This window comes from Lithobates pipiens, unplaced genomic scaffold (genome assembly GCF_037356315.1).
Source record: "Lithobates pipiens isolate NorthernLeopardFrog02 unplaced genomic scaffold, aLitPip1_a1.2 Scaffold_18, whole genome shotgun sequence".
NCBI classification, from domain to species: Eukaryota; Metazoa; Chordata; class Amphibia; order Anura; family Ranidae; genus Lithobates; species Lithobates pipiens.
Window position 1 is genome coordinate 481,325,105 of NW_027507758.1, and position 22,687 is coordinate 481,347,791.

At 44.3% G+C, this 22,687-nt stretch overlaps 1 protein-coding gene across 2 annotated transcripts in view; it reads right to left on the bottom strand.

Moving 5' to 3' along the window:
* MYO7B (myosin VIIB) overlaps positions 1 to 22,687 on the bottom strand; it is a 523,403-nt gene that overhangs the window by 192,512 nt on the left and 308,204 nt on the right. For both annotated transcript variants that reach the window (XM_077488413.1, XM_077488412.1), the window contains exons 19-24: positions 21,271 to 21,365; positions 5,544 to 5,628; positions 5,180 to 5,398; positions 3,463 to 3,591; positions 3,155 to 3,355; positions 2,622 to 2,792 (exon numbers count right to left, since the gene is read on the bottom strand). In XM_077488413.1, the coding sequence (XP_077344539.1) occupies positions 2,622 to 2,792; positions 3,155 to 3,355; positions 3,463 to 3,591; positions 5,180 to 5,398; positions 5,544 to 5,628; positions 21,271 to 21,365 (900 nt within the window). The remainder of the gene's footprint in view (positions 1 to 2,621; positions 2,793 to 3,154; positions 3,356 to 3,462; positions 3,592 to 5,179; positions 5,399 to 5,543; positions 5,629 to 21,270; positions 21,366 to 22,687) is intronic.

Below are 22,687 nucleotides of genomic sequence, written 5' to 3' on the forward strand. Positions count from 1 at the left end.
TATAAAATTTTCCGACAACATGATCCAATCGGACTTTGTCCGATCATGTGTACAGAATTCCGATCAGACAAAGTGCCACACATGCTCAGATCAAATTCCTAGACTAAAGCTATTGGCTACTAGCCTGAACGTAGTCCCGTCCAAACAAAAAAACGTCATCACCTTAAGTACGATCGGATTTTCTGACAACTTTGTCCGACTGTGTGTATGCAACAGTTTCGGACAAAATCCGTCGGACTAAATTCGTCGGACAAAATCCGACTGATTTGGTTGTCGGAATGTCCGACCGCGTGTACAAGGGCTACTGTAATTGTGTTGTCACCCCCTATACATTGTAAATCGCTGTGTAAAAACTGTTGGTGCTATATAAATCGTGTATAATATAATATAATAGTAATGTGTTAGAATGGCCCAGTTAATGTCCAGACCTAAATCTAATTGAGAAGTGTCAAGACTTGAAAATTGCTTGAAAATTTCTGTTCGCAGATGCTCTCCATCCGAACTAACAGAGCTTGAGCTATTTTGCAAAGAAGAATGGGCAAAAATTTCACTCACTAGATGCGCAAAGTTGGTAGAGACAACCCCAAAAAGACTTGCAGTTGTAATTGCAGCGAAGGGTGGTTCTACAAATGCACACCACACTTTTCAGATATTTATTTGTAAAAAATGTTGAAAACAATTTATCAGTTTCCTTCGACTTCACAATTATGTGCCACTTTGTATTGGTCTATCACATAAAATCCCAATAAAATACATTTACGATTTTGGTTGTGGAAAAACAAAAATAGCTGCGCTCTAAAACAAAACTAGGTAATGCAGATATAATTGAATACTCTGTAAATATAGTGAATGATCAACATGGAATAAATAAAAATAGAAAAAAGTGAAAAAGTCCAATGTTAATAAACAAATCTCAAAAACGTCTTTATCAGATTGATACAGATAACGACTTGTGTTTGGTTCCAAAACATTGTGACCTTTCTGGCAAAACAAATTGTGACTTCCTTTGTGAACCCACCACTGCATAGATGTGCGCTTACCAGCTGGCAGGCAGATAATGCCTGTGGCTAACACGCAGCCAGGGCCTTTTCTTCAATGGGTTTCCAGTCCCGATCCAGTCGGCGTGTCTATGGAAAGATCTCCCGAACCGGACAACAGCAGACCCAAACATCAGATGCAAGCTTGGATGCAGCTCAGTGTGTGGCGGATCAAACGTGGCTCAGAAGAAGACAATAGTGGACAACCATATGTAAAACCCATTGGGTAATTTATTCAAGTTTAAAAAGCCACAAAAAGAGCCAAATAGGCGTAAGCAGCATCAAAAAAAATAATTTGAAATTAAAAAATGTATGTATTTTGCGGCCGGCCGGCTATAGTACACACGCCCGTGCTTGGGAACAACGGGGCGTAGCGTGCAATGACTTCAGTGGGAGAGAGGAGCGATGTACTGATGTCACGTGCACTACATCCCATTGTTCCCAAGCACGGGCGTGTGTACTGTAGCGGGTCGGCCGGCCACAAAATACATACATTTTTTAATTAAAAAAATGCTTTTTTTAAATGCTGTTTAGGCCTATTTGGCGCATTTTGTAGCTTTTTAAACTTGAATAAATTACCCAATGGGAGGTACTCACGCATGCTCGCACAGATCCCTGCTGCTGTGTCCATTGACACAGACAGCAGGACTCGGTCCCGCCCCCACTCCCTTGTCACTGGTTTTGATTGACAGCACTGGGAGCCAATGGCTTTAAATGCCCCAGCAAAGCCAGCGAGACCTTGAAGTGAGGGTAGAGAGGACATGCACAGCGCTGGATCGAAAGCGGGTTCAGGTAAGTAGAAGGGGGGGTAAGGGGGGATGCTGACACCTAAAAAATGTTTACCTTAATGCATGGAAATGTTTAGGCTTTTCAACCACTTTGGTTCATTATGATACGATTGGTTGTTCTATTTTCTTATAGTGTGTACTAGGATTTACTTTCTTTCTCTGTGTTATTTCTTTCCCAACCCAAGTGTTAATATTCTATTTTTTTTTTCATTGTTATTTACAAAAGAGAAATCTCATCCAAGGATGGTAATTGCATGTGCATTGCTTTAAAGATGCTAATGTTCTACTACTGTACACAATTAAGCTGCTGGATGTGTTTTGTCTGATACTCTTACTACAGACCACTCTAAATGGCTTGCAATTCTGTTATGTGCCTTGTAATGTAACGTTGCCTACCTACTTTTATGTAACTTTACATGTGTATATTGTGTGTGTGTGTGTATATATATATATATATATATATATATATATATATATAACTTTGTATATTGTAAAATAAGAAATCATTAAAAAAAAATTCTTTCTATTAGATTATGAATAAAAAGTTACTCAGCTCCCCAAGCATTAAAAAGAAAATGCTGTTTTTAATGTTTTACTCTGCATTAGCAAAATAGCAAGCTAATGTGCTTAGATGTCAAGCAACTTAAATCCCTGCATCATTTCAGAGAAAAAAAATAGACTCCAAGCAAGAACTGCCAAGGTTTTACCCTGATTTGTCTCAGTTTTACCCAAGGCCCTTCCATTTTGCCTCAAGGTACTATGAAAATACAGGAAAATACATTTACTTTTAACTTACTCCTTGCATATTGGCCTTTATTCCAGCTTGAATTTTGTCTTTCTTGGTTAAGGTGTCATAAATCTGTGTTATCACAGAGCTGCCTTGGCTTGCAGATCTGGCAGCATATAATACCGGTTCAGGAAGGTCCCCCATAAAACGTAATATAATTTTCCAAACAGCTAATGAGGCCTAAAACAGAAAATAACATTGTTTTTTATCCTATAAATGTACATAAAAACAAAAAACAAAAACAAAAACGGACATATTATTTTAATAGCCTTTTACCATTTAGAAATCAATGAAAAGGTACGGTAAGTGTATTTTGGAACACGGGACAATTTAAATATGATTTTTAGTGTGTGAATTCCACCCCTTGTTAAGAGACAGAATGAGCTTATGTTCAGGCTCAGTTAGGCTGGGAGCTGTTGTCTGCCAACATGCTACTTCTGCATATAAAAAATACTGGTTCATCCTACAGCTTTTTCTTTAACTTCTTGAGCTAGAAGAACAGACTGAAACACAAGGATAATTGTCAAAACTGTAACCAGTACCAGAACATCGCTTTGGTCTTCATGATATAGAAGTGGCTGGTGTATTGTCTTTCGTATATGGTTATCCGTTGCTGAGCCCTGAAAGTAGGTTGCAGCAAACTTGGGAAAAGTAAATTCTGTCAGGTGGTCGATGTCTTTTCCCAGCTTAAGAGGCAGTGCATCTAGGTCTGTTTCAATCAAAAACTGTGGAGAATCCATGTCCTGGAAAGAAAAGAGGATAGTTATTTGTAATTCAGCATAGCTACCAAACATGTACTTATATTCCACTACAGAGTCCTTCCTTAACAATAAACAGTTTTGGTACCTACATCATCAGGCAAAAAACCAAAGACTTGCTCCACCATGGCCATGTTTTCCTTCTCTTGGGCTTGAAGCATTTCCTTCTGCTTCATCCTCCTTTGCTCTTGCATGGCCAATTGTTGCTGACTCACGAACCCCTGTTACCAATAACAATACATCTTTAAAGACAATGTAGTAGAATTTCATATTAACCAATATATATTTTATGTTATTCATATTATTATTATTCATATTACTATTCATATTATTATTATTGTTTTTATTTTATAGTAGTGGTCTTATCAATATTATTATTCAATATGTAAAGCAACACTTATTATTCTTTAATAACGTATACTTTGTTTTCCATAGATTTAGAAATATTTCATTTTAAATGTTGAACTTTAGATTACCTCTCTGCTTCTTTCTGATACTTTCTATAAGATAGTTTACTGGGTGAAAGTTCATTGTTTTAGTTTTTAAGTAAACACTAATTAGAAAAGAAAACACTTGACAGTGCATAAATAATAAGAGATAAGATAAGCAGCGTCAAAGATAAGAAAAACAGGTGGTTAAAACAATTAGGTGGAATACAGAAAAGTTATGTAAAGAACATTAAATTAAGTTTGACAGGGTCAAACAAAGGTCTGCTTGAGCCCTCATTAAAACTGTTAAAATACATTGAAGAAGGAATTATATATAAGTATATATTTATGTATATCTATGTATGTTAATAATTTGACAATATTGAATAAGTAAATGGCCTTGCATATATGTGTGTATATATATGTATATATATTGTAGGTGATACAGTACTTTTACACATAGGATTCTACAGTAACACATATAACACATCTGGTGGGGTTATTGAAAGTTCATTCTCTCAAGGTCGTAAATTTGTAGTTCTTGAACTTAGTTAAATCTTAAAAAGATAAGGAAGGTTTGATAACACAGCTGGGTGCCAGGCTGTCTCTACACAGGTGTCTTTAATTGGACAAAAGCAGTTGTAAATCATTTTTAATGAACATATAGGAATTCTCAGGGTAATTACATTTATCTGGTTGTAGAAAAGGTGTCAGATTTATGGTTGGTCACATTGAGGTAGATCTTAGCGTCCAATCATATGTAGGCGAGATTATTAAGATAAGGCTTGTAAAAATGGTATATAAATGCAAGCTCTACAATTGTTAGTCAGACAAGTCAGATAGGAGCTCATAAGGCTGAACTCTGTGTATGCTACCCTATTGCAAGGGTCATAGAGGTCAATGGGCAAATATCTGTCCGAAACTTGTATCCTTGTACGAGTCAGAGAAGACTTCTTAACCTGTTCCAGAGTGTGGTCTCAGGTGAATTTCCCTCACAAACTTGTTTGAGCTGGAACCCAGAACTCTGTGAGTGGACTGGACCACTCGCCAATCATCTGGTCCCTAGCAGATGACGGGTTACCAAGAATTGTCAGAAAAGACCCATTCTGGTTCAAGGTGAGAACAATTCACAATTGTTTCAATTTGGTTAGGGAATAAGAATACCTATATCTAATATGCTTGCAATGTAAGAAACTGTATAAATGAGACCTGTATGTTGTAATACTTTGAACATAAACCTGTATGTTATCAGTTGTTAATAAACCTGCATTACTTAAGTTCTGCCTGGTTCCATACTTTACAATTCTACTTCAACAACAGAGCTTCTAACACAAAAAGGAAAGCAGTAACATTGCTTGTTATATAAACTGATTATTCTTACATTGTATTTTTGTTTCTGGTAACTCATACGAGCCAGCATACCCCTGGTGTAAGTCTGTATAACCAATGCTGCTTTATTTTCTCGAACAAGCTTCTGTCGCAGGAGATAACCTCTGCATCTTGACTGTAGTTTTGTAATGACCAACTGAGATTTCTTATACTGCTGGCGAAGCTGTCTACTTCTCACCAGTGCCTGCAACCTCTGGAAACCATGTCGCATCTAAGGCACAAGAAAGTGACAGGTGAAAATGTTCACATATAGCCAAATTCTGCATTCACACCTTATTCAAATCCACATGTTGACTTAGATGCTACACAAACCAAAACAGTTGGATTACAAAGTTCGAAAACATGAAAAATAGTACCTTCAGATATGTTTTCCTGCTATGGAATCCCCTCCACACTGCCTGGATCTTCACTGCAGCCTTTCTTTGTCTAAGAAACTGTTTCCTGCAAATTAGGAGGGTAAAAGCTTCCAACTTAGTTAGTAAACCAACAGTAAGTGATAATCATCCAGCTCTAAGCCAACGGTAAATGATTTGCTACTTTTAATAAATGTTGCTTATTTATGATCCAGCACCCTGGTTACTGCAATTGTACTGTGGATCTCCTCTTGATCTTAATTACTGAGAGCTGAGGATCATCTTTTATATTCCAATACACCCCTCCCCTTTCCATTGGAACTTGTGCGTTACCTATTCCATGAATTCAATGACAGTTGTATATTTCCTGTATATCACCTCTTAACAGCTTCAAGAGTCACCCACAGTAAATTGATATTAAACTTCAGCAGTTGATTGTGAGCGCTTGAGGGAATGCTTCATGGCACTTGTTTTTTTATCAACAGTTAATGATGATAATCCAAACAGAAAAATAAATGTAATGCCCCAAAAAGAAGAAGAATAAAGTCCCAAGGTAAATCGGTCCAATTAGGGAGAATCACTTGTATGATGGCTGCAGCTCTTCTAGCAGAGTATTGGATGATCTCTGTGCATTACAATAAACAAAAAGCAGAAGTTTTCACCATCTTAGCCCCTGTACACACGGTCGGAGATTTCCACAACCAAATCCGTTGGATTATGCCCATCGGATTTTGTCCGTCGGATCTTGTCCGAAACTGTTGCATACACACGGTCGGACAAAGTTGGGGAAAAATCCGATCTTTCAGAACGTGATGACGTAATTTCGTTACGATGGGACTACATTCAGGCTAGTAGCCAATAGCTTTGATGTAGGAATTTGATCTGAGCATGCGTGGCACTTGGTCCGATGAAAATGCTCTACACATGATCGGATTAGGTCCGCCCGGCCCAGTTGGTCGGGAAATATTTCCAACATGTTGGAAAATTGGGTCGGACGGAGATTCGGACGGAATCAGTCTGATGCATACCACACACAGTCGGATTATCTGACGACACGGTCCGATAAGACTCATTCCGACGGATTCTCCGACCGGGTGTACAAGGGCTAAGTGTATCAGTTTATTAAAAACAGTGTAAAAAATGTTTAAAAATTCACTCACAAGAGTAGAAGATAGAAAGACTCATCATCGGTCTTTAACCACTAGCCAGAGTCTGGTGATGAGCTGACCATGAGCCTGTCTTTCTTCTACAATTGTGAGTTAATTTTTAACCATTTTTTAAACAGTTTTTAATAAACTGATACACTTAGATGGTGGCATCTTCTGCTTTTTTGTTTAATGAAATCTGTTATTGCCTAAAGCAGCTATGTAGAATAATTGAATGTCACTGTCTGTCCTGGGTGTTTTACTTCCCCCTCCCACCGTATGTATATTGGGTCCAATGACACTGGTACAGCTCATATATCTGTGTTACATGCAACATAGTAATATTAACTCTTAATATAGCGGAACTTCACTCAAAGGGGGAAGTTCCGCTTGTTTGCATCCCCCCTCCACTGCCACATCTGCCCCCCCCCCCCAACTTTTTAAAACTGTTGGTCTCTTTTTGTTTATAGTTCAAAAAATAAAACCGCAGTGGGTGATCAAACACCATCATATTTGTGGGAACAAAATTACAAATTTTATTTGGGTACAGTGTCAAATGACCGTGCAATTTTCAGTTAAAATAAGGCAGTGCCGTATCGACAAAAATGGCCTGGTCATGAAGGGAGGTAAATCTTGCAGAGGTCAAATGGTTATAAAATCCCTCAAAATTTGAAACAATGGCTTTGAAATAACAAAGCTCAATTTTTTGAGGACACGTGGGTGTTGTCAAACACATCTGATTTATTTTATGCGGAAGTAAGCAAACCTTAGACAAAGAATTGGCTGTGGATAAAGTATATTTGCATTTTGCAAAAGAGTTTGACATAGTTCCCCACACAGCTAATGTAGAAATTGAAATCTACAGGCTTAGAAAATTGAGTTTGTAAATGGATAGAAAATTGGCTAAAAAGATGTTATTCTGAGTAATGATTAATAATTCATACTCTGAATGCCATAAGGTTATTAGTGGTGTACCCTAAGGTTCATAATTGGGACCCTTACTTTTTAACATATTTATAAATTATATAGAGTTATCATGTTTGCAAATGACACCAAGCTTGTAGTGGAATAATGTCTCAGGGTGTCTCCAAGTTACAAGCTGACCTAAATGCACTATTTAATTGGCTAACTATGTGGCAAATGAGGTTTAATATTGATAAATGTAAAGTTATGCACTTGGAGATTAAAAACATGCATGCATCATACATTTTAGGAGAACAGCTGGAGGAGTCTATGGAATAGAAAGACTTGGGTGTTCTGGTAGATTAAAGATCAGCAATATTAAGCTGAATTTTCTAAAGCTAACAAAAAACAAGGGTTGGACAAAAATATGGAAACACTACAGTTCATGATTTGCAGGTGTTAAAGTGACGACGTGTTTCTCATTGAAAGTGGAAGTGATGTAACATACTTTTTCTTCCGCTGTGTGATGGGACACACCTAGCAAACAGGTGGGAAGCCTTACTTTCATCATTCACTGCATGCACTGCTAGTAATACGGAGTCATGTCAGAGCTTACTGAGTTTCAAAGAGGGTAAATTGTTGGTGGCCACTTATCTGGTACTTCTGTGACTGAAGTTGCCAATTTATTTGCGGTGTCGCAAGGTACAGTATCAAAGGTTATGATGGCATTTACATTTTCTGGGAAAACGTCATCTGATAAGCAAAAGCGCAGTCGACATGCTCAACTGACTGTTTGTTTTTGTTATCATAATTTTGTACAACCCCTGTACTTTCTTGTATTAAAAGAAGTATAGATTCCAGAGAGAGAGAATCATAATCTTGCCCCTGTGCAAATCATTAATAATACAGCTCAGTTTTGGCCTTCAATTAAAAAAAAAAAGATATTGGAGACCTGGGGAAAGTTCAGAGAAGGGCAATAAAATGGATAAGAGGCATGAAGGAGCTCAGCTATGAGCAAAGATTAGCTGAATTTTACAGTAAGTGCTGCAAAATAGTAGAATAGACTCCCTTTAAGAACTAGTTCTGGCCAGCACAATAGATTGTTATAAAAAAAAGAGCTGGATGCATTCGCAAATGCACAAACTATAACTGGATATTAACATTTATAGGTAATAACACCAGAGATGGTTGATCCAGGGAATATCTGATTGCCTCTTGGGGGATGTGGAAGGGTTTTTGCCCCCCGGAGAGAACTGGACCATGCTTCATAGGGTTTTCTTTCCTTCCCAAAGGAGCAACTGTAGATTGTGCATATGAAAAATTTCTATTTATTACATTCTTTATTGGTTGAACTAGATGTGTCTCCTTTCAGTTTGACTATGTAACTATGTACAGTATGTGACTTAGTGCCACCAAAAAACAAAGCATTCATAATCCACATTATTTTCTTCATAAAATGCATATTACAGTAGTAGTAGGAGTTGTAGGAGCAGGAAGTTTGTTTGATTAATAAAGATAACCCCCTAACAGTCTGTTTTCACTTCTGAGACAGAACATTTGGTAAGGCAGAACACTACCCCTTATAGGCTTATTTAGGATGATGCTTCTAGCTCGACCTCACAACCACAAATATTTGGAGGCCTGGACAACCACTTCCATTCTTACGAACTGTAGAGTGTTCAGAACACACCTAAATTTTACCTAGGCACATGACTGACTATGTATTTTATAATGTTATCAAGTTTTGAAGTGTAACTGGGTGGGCAATGTTTGTTCTGTTCTGTGTAATGCTATTGTGAGGAAATGTTGTAGCATTTTTGCTTTAAGAGCTTCAAAACATAACTAAAGAGAGCTTTTCTTACTTTTCCTACAATGTCCTTTGCCAGCACCAGCTTCTTCTTCATTGTGCCGGGATGACTGGCTCCTGCGCTAGCAAAGGAGTGACATCATCCCAGCACACAGGAATTTGGCAGGTACACATGCAAAGCTCAGTTTACATGCCAGGGAGCATTCAGAATGGGCAAGTAAGTGGATTTTTTGCAGACGAGACCATTGATATCTCTTCTGCAAAAAATAGGATTTTTGTACTCACCGTAAAATCCTTTTCTCTGAAGTTCATTGATAGACACAGCATCTTCATCTTGACCTAAGGGTTATATCGCCCCTTATATTGCCCCTTTAGGAGAGGACTAGGCAAAACATGTTAAAAACAGCAAAAGTGCACAGTACCACCCAGGGGGCAGTCCTGCTGGCTATAACCCCTCACACTGCATCCAGTAGACCAGTTTGTCAAAAGCAGTACAAACATAAATAGGGGGGGGGGGGTGCTGTGTCCGTCAATGAACTTCAGAGAAAAGGATTTTACGGTGAGTAAAAAAATGCTATTTTCTCTTTCATTCATTGACAGACACAGCCTCTTCATTTTGACCTTAGGGACGTCCCCAAGCAGTGTCAAAAACGAGGGGTGGGAACAGCAAGAAAATAACTCCACCCATAACAACCAGAGCTCCTCAATGGAGGAGTTGCAACCTTAAACAGCCGCCTGCAAAACCTTGCGGCCGAAACAAGCATCCAAAGATGGGCTCACATCAACCTTGTAAAATTTAGTGAAAGTGTGAATGGACGACCAGGTCGCTGCCTTACACGCCTGAGAAACAGATGCTTTATGTCGGAAAGCCCAAGAGGCACTAATTGCCCTGGTAGAATGTGCCGTGACAGGGAAGGGGGGCACCCGCCCCATTATGGCATAAGCCTGAACCAGGATCTGTCTGATCCACCGAAATGATGGCCAACGAAACTGCCAGGCCCTCCTTCGGACTAGCCACCAATACAAACAGCGAGTCTGACCTCCAAAAAAGAGCTGTAGCAGACAGATACATCAGCAGGGCCCAGACCACATCCAAGGAATACAAAGCAACCTCTTTGGGGTGAGACGACTGAGGACATAAGGAAACCCTGCTGGTAGCTGTAATAGCCACTAGAAAGATTACTTTCTGAGAGAGTGCCAATAAAGGGAGCTCCCTAATGTTTTCAAACAGCGGTTTCTGAAGCACCGAGAGCACCGGATTCAAATCCCACAGAGGTAGCGGTGCTCAAACTGGAGGGGCCACATGTCGAACCCCCGGAACAAATGTACTCACCAATGAATGAGTCGCCAAGGGTCGCTGAAAAAAGAAAGCCAAAGCTGATATCTGTCCCTTAATGGTGCTTAAGGCAAGATTGTGATCCACTCCTCACTGCAAAAATATGGATGGTGGAAACTGAGTATGTGCGTGGGCGCCACCCCATCTCCTCACACATGGAGGAGTAGGCCTTCTATGTACGATGATAAATCTTCCGAGAAGATGACTTCCGTACCCTCAACATAGTGGAGATTACTGAATCCGACAGACCTTGGTCCCTTAGCACCTGGCTTTCAACAACCATGCCATTAAAGCCAGTGACGGTAAAGCAGGATGAAGTATTGGACCTTGCGACAGAAGGTCCTCTCGCATTGGCAGCCACCAAGGAACATCCGCCACCATTCGTACTATGTCGGCATACCACAGACGCCGAGGCCAATCTGTAAAATGGAAAGATGGGTTCCTCTATGTCGGTGTTTCACAATCTTTTTCCAGTCAGGGCACCCTTGAAGTATACCCCTAGGTGAATGGGGCTGCACTCCAACCCCCTGCAACTGTGTGCACTGTATGCAGTTGCAGCATAGTGATGATGCATTTAAGGGGTTAAAACAGGTGGTCAGTAGGCAACATATTGCCTCTCTACCGCCTGTCAAATGTCCCTGAAAAGCGATCTGAGCATGGATCGCTTTTCGGGGGAAACAGCATTTTACATAAAATGTGCATACATACATACATACATACATACATGTAAACACACACATATATAAACACACACACATATAATATTATATATATATAAAAATGCACACATATATATAAATGCACATATGCACACACATATAAACCAGTGGCAGCTGGTGCTCACAATTTTTAGGGGGGCGCAAGCAAACTGAAAAATTCAGAAAAAAGACTCTGCCGCTGTGCCCATCAAATGCCGCCAGTGTGCCCATCAAATGCCGCCAGTGTGCCCATCAAATGCTGCCACTGTGCCCATCAAATTCCGCCACTGTGCCCATCAAATTCCGCCACTGTGCACATCAAATGCTGTTGGTGTGCCCATCAAATGCTGCCACTGTGAATCCCCACCGCCCGCTCACTGTCTGCATGCCACTTACCCTGTCTTAGTGGGGCAGCGGGTAACGGCCATAAGCGGGGTCCTCCATGCATCTCCTGCCATCCTCATCTCCCGTCCTCTCCTCCTGATAGGGGTCCAATAGCTGCGCCTATCGTTTCAGCCTATCTGTTCAGGGTAACAGACCCGCACACCTGATTGGTGGAGAGGCGGTTCAGTGTTAGGAAAGTGAATATTAATTCACTTTTCTAACACACCTGGGTAGACTGTGAGCGTCAAGCAGGGCGCTCGCAGTTCACCTATTTTGAAGCCTATTAGAGCCTATGGCTCTAATCAGGTGCTGCAAAAACACCCCCCGCTGCTGTAATTCAGGCGCCCGGCACCCCAAAAGGGACCAGACACCTAAATATGGGGGTGGCAGCAGTGGCCATGGATAGATTCATGCTATGCTATGCATGAATCTATCCATTGGTCATGGAGGGGGTGGCTGGCGAGAGGGGGATGATAAACACATGCACACTCACATACATGCACACACATACATATATGAACACACACACACACATACAAGCATGCTCACATACACACACACACATACATACAAGCATGCTCACACACACACATACAAGCACGCTCACACACACACATACAAGCACGCTCACACACACACATACAAGCATGCTCACACACACATACAAGCATGCTCACACACACACACACACACACACACACACACACACACACACACACACACACATACATACAAGCATGCTCACACACATACATGCTCACACACACATGCATGCTCGCTCACACACACACACACACACACACACACACACACATGCTCGCTCACACACACACACACATGCTTGCTCTCTCACAGACACACACACATACATGCTCGCTCACACACACATACACACATGCATGCTCACACACACATACATACAAGCATGCTCACACACACAAGCACACAAGCATGCTCACACACACATACAAGCATGCTCACACACACACAAACATGCTCACACACACAAGCATGCTCACACACGCACACACACATGCTCACACGCACACATACAAGCATGCTCACACATACACATACAAGCATGCTCACACACACACGCATGCATGCTCACACACACACACACACACACACACACACACATACAATCATGCTCACACACACGCATGCATGCTCACACACACCAGCATGCTCACACACACACATACAAACATGCTCACACACACACATACAAGCATGCTCACACACACAAAAATACAGTAGCTAGTCTTATAAAAAAAAAAACGGCAGACATTTACCTTGGCTCTTCCTGCCGGGTACTGCACTGTAGGGGGAGACAAAGAGCACACACTGTGCTTTCACTTAGCCTAATGTGAGGAGCTCCCTGCATAGAGCCAATTTCAGTTCGGCTGATGATCGGGGAGCTCCTCTCAGCCTCCCCTCCGGGCCACTAGCAGCAAAGGGCCCGGTCGCCATGGCGATCTTGGCGACCCCTATAATTACGCCACTGTCTGGCATACCCCATCTTAGGCAAAGGAGCCGAAATACATTCGGATGCAACGACCATTCCCTTTGATCCAGCATCTGACGACTTAGGTAGTCCGCTTGGCAGTTTTCTATGCCCAGAATGTACACGACCGACAGAGCCGGCACGCACCGCAAAAGGGACCGGACACCTAAATATGGGTGTGGCAGCAGTGACCATGGATAGATTCATGCTATGCTATGCATGAATCTATCCATTGGTCATAGAGGGGGTGGCTGGAGAGAGGGGGATGATAAACACATGCACACTCACATACATGCACACACATACATATATGAACACACACACATACAAGCATGCTCTCTCTCACACACACACACACACACACACACACACACACACACACACACACACACAAGTATGCTCACACACACATGCTCACACACATACATACAAGCATGTTCACACACACACATACAAGCATGCTCACACACACATATACATACAAGCATGCTCACACACATACATGCATGCTCACACACACACACATACACATGCATGCTCACACACACATGCATGCTCGCTCACACACACATACACACATGCATGCTCACACACACACACACATACAAGCATGCTCACACACACATAAAAGCATGCTCCCACACACATACAAGCATGCTCACACACACACACATGCTCACACACACACACACATGCTCACACACACACATACAAGCATGCTCTCACACACACATACAAGCATGCTCACACACACACACATACAAGCATGCTCACACACACATGCATGCTCACACACACACACACATACAATCATGCTCACACACACATACAAGCATGCTCACGCACACATGCATGCTCACACACACACATGCAAGCATGCTCACACACACAAAAATACAGTAGCTAGTCTTATAAAAAAAAAAAACGGCAGACATTTACCTTGGCTCTTCCTTCCGGGTACTGCACTGTAGGGGGAGACAAAGAGCACACACTGTGATTTCACTTAGCCTAATGTGAGGAGCTCCCTGCATAGAGCCAATTTCAGTTCGGCTGATGATCGGGGAGCTCCTCTCAGCCTCCCCTCCGGGCCCCCTGCAGCAAAGGGCCCGGTCGCCATGGCGATCTTTGGGACCCCTATAATTCTGCCACTGTCTGGCATACCCCATCTTAGGCAAAGGAGCCAAAATACATTAGGATGCAGCGGCCATTCCCCTTGATCCAGCATCTGACGACTTAGGTAGTCCACTTGCCAGTTTTCTATGCCCAGAATGTACACGACCGACAGAGCCGGCACGCACCGCAAAAGGGACCGGACACCTAAATATGGGTGCGGCAGCAGTGGCTATGGATAGATTCATGCTATGCTATGCATGAATCTATCCATTGGTCATAGAGGGGGTGGCTGGAGAGAGGGGGATGATAAACACATGCACACACATACATATATGAACACACACACATACAAGCATGCTCACACAAACACACATACAAGCATGCTCACACACACATGCTCACACACACATACAGGCATGCTCACACACACACATACAGGCATGCTCACACACACACATACAAGCATGCTCACACACATACAAATACATACAAGCATGCTCACACACATACATGCATGCTCACACACATACATGCATGATCGCTCACACACATGCATGCTCGCACACACACACACTTGCTCACACACACACACACACACATGTATGCTCACACACACACACACACACACATGCATGCTCGCTCACACACACACACACACACACACACACACACACACATGCATGCTCACTCACACACACATACACACATGCATGCTCACACACACATACATACAAGCATGCTCACACACACAAGCACACAAGCATGCTCACACACACACACACACACACACAAACATGCTCACACCACACACAAGCATGCTCATACACACACACACATGCTCACACGCACACATACAAGCATGCTCACACGCACACATACAAGCATGCTCACACACACATACAAGCATGCTCACACACACATGCATGCTCACACACACACATACAAGCATGCTCACACACACACACATACAAGCATGCTCACACACACAAAAATACAGTAGGTAGTCTTCTAAAAAAAAAAACGGCAGACATTTAACTTGGCTCTTCCTGCCGGGTACTGCACTGTAGGGGGAGACAAAGAGCACACACTGTGCTTTCACTTAGCCTAATGTGAGAAGCTCCCTGCATAGAGACTACCGTATATACTCGAGTATAGGCCGACCCGAATATAAGCCGAGGCCCCCAATTTACCCCCAAAAAAACTGGCAAACTTATTGACTCGTGTATAAGCCGAGGGTGAGACATGCCTGTCCATCCCTGTGTGTGTGTCCGTCCATCCCTGTGTGTCCGTCCATCCCTGTGTGTCCGTCCATCCCTGTGTGTCCGTCCATCCATCCCTGTGTGTGTGTGTGTCCATCCATCCATCCATCCCTGTGTGTGTGTGTCTCCATCCATCCATCCATCCATCCCTGTGTGTGTGTGTCTCCATCCATCCATCCATCCATCCCTGTGTGTGTGTGTCTCCATCCATCCATCCATCCCTGTGTGTGTGTGTATCCATCCATCCCTGTGTGTGTGTGTGTCTCCATCCATCCATCCATCCGTGTGTGTGTCTCCATCCGTGTGTGTGTGTGTGTGTGTGTGTGTGTGTGTGTGTGTGTGTGTGTGTGTGTGTCCAGCCTACCTGTGTCCCGAGCCTTTGTCCCGAGCCTCCGTCCCGTGTCGTGCCTTGCCTTCGTCCCGTCCCGTCCTGTCCCGTGCCGTGCCTTGCCTTGCCTCCGTCCCGTGCCCTCTTCGTCGGCGGCCATTGTAAAATTCAAAAGCCGCGCCTCCTCCTTCGCCTGTGATAGGCGGAACACTGAATTTCCCAGCAGCCTGTGTTCCGCCTATCACGGACGTCGTATCATCCTCGTCCGTAGTACGAGGATGAGACGATGCCCGTGATAGGCGGAACACAGGCTGCTGGGAAATTCAGTGTTCCGCCTATCACAGGCGAAGGCGGAGCCGGAGGCGCGGCTTTTGAATCATAGAATGGCCGCTGTCTGTCTGCTCGACACGCTGATCGAGCGGGCAGACAGCGATGACTCGAGTATAAGCCGAGGGGGGCACTTTCAGCCTCAAAAAAGAGGCTGAAAATCTCGGCTTATACTCGAGTATATACGGTATTTCAGTATGGCTGATGATCGGGGAGCTCCTCTCAGCCTCCCCTCCGGGCCCCCTGCAGCAAAGGGCCCGGTCGCCATGGCGATCTTGGCGACCCCTATAATTCCGCCACTGTCTGGCATATCCCATCTTAGGCAAAGGAGCCGAAATACATTAGGATGCAGCGACCATTCCGCCTTGATCCAGCATCTGACGACTTAGGTAGTCCACTTGCCAGTTTTCTATGCCCAGAATGTACACGACCGACAGAGCCGGCACGCACCGCTCTGCCCACCGCAGGATGTGAGTGACCTCCAGTGCTGCACTCGAGCTCCGTGCTCCTCCTTGATCATTGACATATGCCACCGCCGTGGCGTTGTCCCACTGGATCCTGACCAGATGCCCCTGCAGCCTCTGTGACCATGTGGAGAGGCACCGCCTGATCGCCTGAATTTCCAGCACATTGATCAGCAGGTGGTATTCTTCCTGCGTCCAGCGACCCTGGGCCGGTCAGGCTGGTGTCTGTTGTGATCACCATCCATATAAGAGGAAGGAATGACTTCCCGGACCGAAGGGACGGAGACCTCAGCCACCAGAGCAGGTAATCCCTGACTAGCTGGCTCACCTGAATTTGATAATCCAGGGACAACGGAGATTTGTCCTATTTGGATAGGATCTCCTTTTGCAAGACTCGAGTGTGGAATTAAGCATACAGTACCGCCTTGAAAGTGGCTACCATGAGACTCAGAACTTGCATGAAAAAAACGCAGCCATGACCATCTGCGGGACAAAAACAACTTTACCACAATTTGAAAAGTCTGCAGCTTGTTCGAAGGGAGAAAGACTCTAGCCTCTGAGGAGTCCAGAAGCAAGCCCAGGTACACCAGGCATTGAGTAGGCACCAACACCGACTTCTGGAGGTTCAGTACCTAACCAAACTCCTGAAGAGTTTGCATGGTGATTGCCAAATCCTCCCTTAATTCTGAGGCGGAGGCTGCTCTCAGAAGGAGGTCTTCCAGGTAACCCACGATTGTAATCCCTCGCTGCCTTAGCAAAGCCAGAATTGGGGCTAGCACCTTGGTGAAGACCCAAGGTGCCGACACCAGGCCAAAACGGAGAGCTACAAATTGGTAGTGCTCATCCCCAAAAGCCAATCGCAGAAACCTCTGATGCTTGATGCATATGGGGACATGTAAGTATGTGTCTTTGATGTCCAGGGACGCCAGAAAATCCCCCTGGAGTGCAGCAACCACTGAGCGAACTGATTCCATCCTGAACCTTTGTACTTTCACAAAGCTGTTGAGGGCCTTGAGATCCAGGACTGGACAGACCCCTTCCTTCTTTGGGACTACAAACAGATTGGAGTAGAATCCCTGAAACCTTTCCGGCATTGATACAGGCACTATCACCCCATGCAGCAGCAGGTCCTATACTGCCCCGAACAGGGCTTCCCGAGCGGGAAGAAGATGAAGGTTAGAGGGAAAAAATCTGTTTGGCGGACAAGAATAAACTCTTATATCTTATATCCTAATGTAACCATTTCGCAGACCCACTGGTCAGAAAGTAGGGAGGTCCACCAAGCTGAGAGCTCCTGAAGGTGACCCCCCACCCAAGAGTCGGGCTGGGGCAAACCTTCATGTGTTAACAGGTTTGCTTGCAGGCTTGTTTGGCTTGTGAAACCAGGGACGCTTTTGTCTCTCAGTGGGCACCTTGTTGGACTGGGAACGCTTACCTGCCGACCTGGGCGGACGAAAAATCTGCTTCTGAGCGGAAAAGGAGGTCCCTAGCCTATGGCATGGCTCCTTACCTACCTTTCCTGTACTGTGGGAGCAACTTACCCCCAGTAACATTCTTAATAATGTCATCCAGCGAGGCTCCAAATAGCCTCTCTCCCTGGAAGGGCAAATCCGCCAGTGCCTTCTTAGATGCCTGGTCCGCAGACCACAATTTCAGCCAAATCAAGTGACGCAGCACTACTGCTGACACTGAGGCTCTAGAGAGCAAGGGGGCTGTATCCAAGGCCACATCACAGATATACTTAAGGCCCTGCACCATTGGTCTGTCAGCTCCACGCAGACCAGGGAAGCCTGTTGCTTCTCCAACTCCCGGTGCAACAATTTAGCCCATTCAGTAAGTGTTCGGGACACTAGGGCCGTGGCTAACACTGGCCGCAATGCTGACCTCACCACCATAAACATGGACTGGGCGACTGCCTCGGCCCTCCTGTCGGCAGGGTCCTTGAAAGCAGGGGTTCCTTCCACCGAAATCGTGGTTACCTTATTTAACCTGGATACTGGGGAGTCTACAATTGGAGGAGATGTCAATTTTTTCAGGAAACTCTCCTCAAAGGGGTAATGCACCGCCATGCGTTTTCGGGACTGAAAAGGCCCGCTGCAGTCTTCCCCACTCCTTGTAAATAAACGTATCAAAATAAGTTGGGTAAGGAAACACCTTAGCAGTGCGGCCCGGCTTGTGGGACCCGAAAGGGACCGACACCTCTGTAGATGCGCCTGCCATATCCTCCATCTTTAGGGTATTTCGCACCACTGTGATAAGTGCTCCTACAAGCGCTTTTTCCTGCGCTGACCCGGACACAGAGTCATTCTCACTGTCCGAACGGTCCTGGTACACATCCTCTGATATGTCAGAACAGGGGCCAAATGCCACAGAGGGACCCGAGTCTGAATCAGAGCTTTCCCCAGAAGACGGTGGGGAATTTATTACCCCCTTGAGCCCGCATGCCGCTTCCACCCTGGAAACTCCAGGACTGCCGACAGAACGTTCATAGGCACTGAAGGTGCAGGGGAAGCGGTTGCTATAACAGGGATGTCTGGGGAAGAAGCGCCAACTTCTGACGCCATGCTGAGCCATACTCGTCTGTCACCACTTATGGACCTAAGGTAAGTCACACAAAATGCTCACCCTCCTAGCTACCACGGACTGAGGGGCCCCCCCCCAGGACTCACCACCCTGACTCAGGTACCACGTTGTGCTTTTGCTGTCCGGTCTCCCCTGTGTCAGCCACAAGGTGTTCTGTGTAAAAAGCACGCTGTTCTAGAAAGAAACAGTCACCTAGAGCCAGAGGCAAAACAAGCTGAGGCTACTAGAAAATGGCCGCCTCAGCAAGAAACGTCTGAGGGCGCTGGGAAAATGGCCGGACTTCCAGAAAATGGGCGAAAAGGAAAAAACTGTCTGTGGCTACAGAAAAATGGCCGCAGTCCGCTCAGCGGCCTCCCCACATGGCATACACACCAAAATACCCCACCATGGCCCAGAAACAGGGAAGAGGATGAGCGGACCCTCAACACCCAACGCAGCCCCCTGTCTGGACTCAGAGCCCCCCCGAAGGACCCCCGGCCAGGTAGGTGCACTGCACCCCCATATGCCCAGTCATACAGCGACTCATAGCATGGGGAGGAGGGAAAGAACAGGGAGAGAAAAAAGGGAGAGTTAGAGACCCCCTAGTCAACCTCCCAGGGAATGCCCAGATGCTCCATCCTGCTGAGACAGGTGGAACCATACTTACCCCTCCTGCAGGGACTGCTGGACACATTCCACGGACAGACCCATCACCCGAGCAGTACGGGGTGGCTGACGGCCATGGCACACTGTGACACGGACAGTAGTAGCCCGGTCATATGTGTCCCCCGGAGCATATAGCCCACCGGCCGCCCCTGGATCAGACGGGGCATGTTGTGACCGACCCTGCTCACACTCGATGGCCAGGCTGGGGAGACTACCAGGATCTATATTATCCAGCCTGTCACCCAGCCCGGCTGTTGATTGTAGATCAGAGGAATAAAAAATGCAGAAAAAAGAAAAAATTCCCAGGACCAATGGTCCCACCGGGAGCCAGGTCCTGCTCCTACACTAGGCAGAAAAAAACTGGGCTGCTGGATTCAGTGTGAGGGGTTATAGCCAGTAGGACCGCCCCCTGGGTGGTACTGTGCAGTTTTGCTGTTTTTAACATGTTCTGCCTAGTCCTCTCCTGATGGGGAGATACAACCCTAAGGTCAAGATGCTGTGTCCATCAATGAATGAAAGAGAAAACCGTTTGCCTGCTCACAATGAGTAACAGCTTAAAGCGGAGGTCCACCCTAAAGTGGACCTTCCGCTCATCGGAACCCTCCCCCCCTCCGACGCCACAATTGGCACCTTTCAGGGGGGAGGTACAGTACAGTACAGGTATCTGCACCCACTTCCGGGATAGCTCTCTGCGGAAAGGGGCGTAGATTACGCCCCTTTCCGCAAGTGCCCAACCCTTTCCGCAAGTGCCCCGCTGCCTGCTGGGAAACACACAGATCCCAGAGGCAGCGGGGACCGTCCTTATTGCGCAGCGCGACTCGCGCATGCGCAGTAGGGAACCGGGAAATGAAGCCGAAAGGCTCCATTTCCTGATTCCCATACCCAAGATGGCGGCGGCAGCACCCGAGAGACGATCTAGAGATCGGCTTCGGGTGCCGACATCGCGGGCGCGCTGGACAGGTAAGTGTCACTATTTTAAAAGTCAGCAGCTGCAGTATTTGTAGCTGCTGGCTTTTAAAAAAAAAAAAAAAAAACGCGGAGTCCCGGCGGACTCCCGCTTTAAATTTACTTCCACTTTAGGAAATAGTGGGAGGGGTTAGAGCAGAAAGCTTGTGTGATTATTAACGATAGTGACCTGTTAATAGTCTGCTGCACTGCTGAGACAGAACACAGTACAGTCACGAGAAAGAAAAGAAAGTACAACAATACTAACATGCAATGTGTACTCTACCTGTCTTTATACCCTCTTAAAACATTCTGAATAATGACAGCTTTGTGAATAAGAGCTTTTTCACGCTCCACCTCCAGTTTGGTGTCATGGAAATCCTGAACAAAAAAAAAAAAAAACTTCTATATTAGTTGTAAATTAGGAAAAAAATATCTGGCAGAAACATTTATATATACACACACTGATTGAACAGTACTTAATTGTAAGGCTTGTTATGTACATGTTAGAATAAAAATGTGCACTAATATTTCGGACTTTGTGATATATTTGAGCATATCTAGAGTAAATATAATAACAGAGCAAACTAAATTCTTAGTTTTCATTCCAAGTTTATACCGCTGTATGCAATATGTATAATTATGACCGGTGATCTGAGTCAATAAAAATGTGCTCATTTAATTATGTGTTCTGTTTTGCTTTTTTTAAACAAAAAAGAAAGAGAGCGTGCACAGGCTCATAGTGCTCTCTCTCTTTCTTTTTGTTTTCTTCACTTTCCAGTACCTGTTAATATATTGAGAGCAGCAAGGTTCTTACTATTCAGTTACCCACCCTTTCAGAACTATATCGTCCTATACATGCAGGCTAATTTTGGCATTAGCACAATTGCTAGCTGGAGGTGGTTATAGTGTTTAGCTTTTTTTACATGTGCACAATGTCAAAAACATTTTTTACATTTTGGATAGAGTAGGGATTGTTTTTATTGCTGTCTGTACAACTAAAAGAAAGGAATTCCCAATTTCTTTGTTAAATGCAGATTTAAAATTGTTTATTAAAATTCTAGCAGCTAGGTTGTTACCCCTGATTCAAAAACATGATCATCATGACCAAGTGGGCTTCATGCCCCAAAGAGAAGTAAAAGACAATAAAACTCGGTCCATAAACGCCATCCACTGAGTGCGTACTAAGACACTGCCGCTCATGCTCCTTTCCCCATACTCCAAAAAGGTGTTTGACTGGGTGAATTTTCTGAAGTAGATAGGAGCAATATATTGTAACCGAAAAGCTACACTTAAAACAAACGGATCATTATCTAACCCTTTTGATGTAATAACGGCACTAGGCAGGGGTGCCCACTGTTTCTCCTTATTTTTATTTTGACATTAGAGCCCCTTTTGGGCTGGATTTGGAAGAACCCCAATATCTGGGGCATTCCTAAAAACTTAGGGGAACATAAAGAGGCAGGGTATGTCAATGATTTATTATTTTTTATAACACACCTCATAACTTCAAAACAGAAGTAAAAACAATCCTGCTGCTCCAGAAGATTGGACGGCTGTACACTCATATAATGCAGATAAAAGCTTCTTTATTCAAAACATCATCAATAAGAACAGGCACAAGGCATATTGGCAGGGGAAAAACTTTGCCACTTTCTTATTTTTTTTATTTTTTTTGCATATTTCTCACACTTAAATGATTC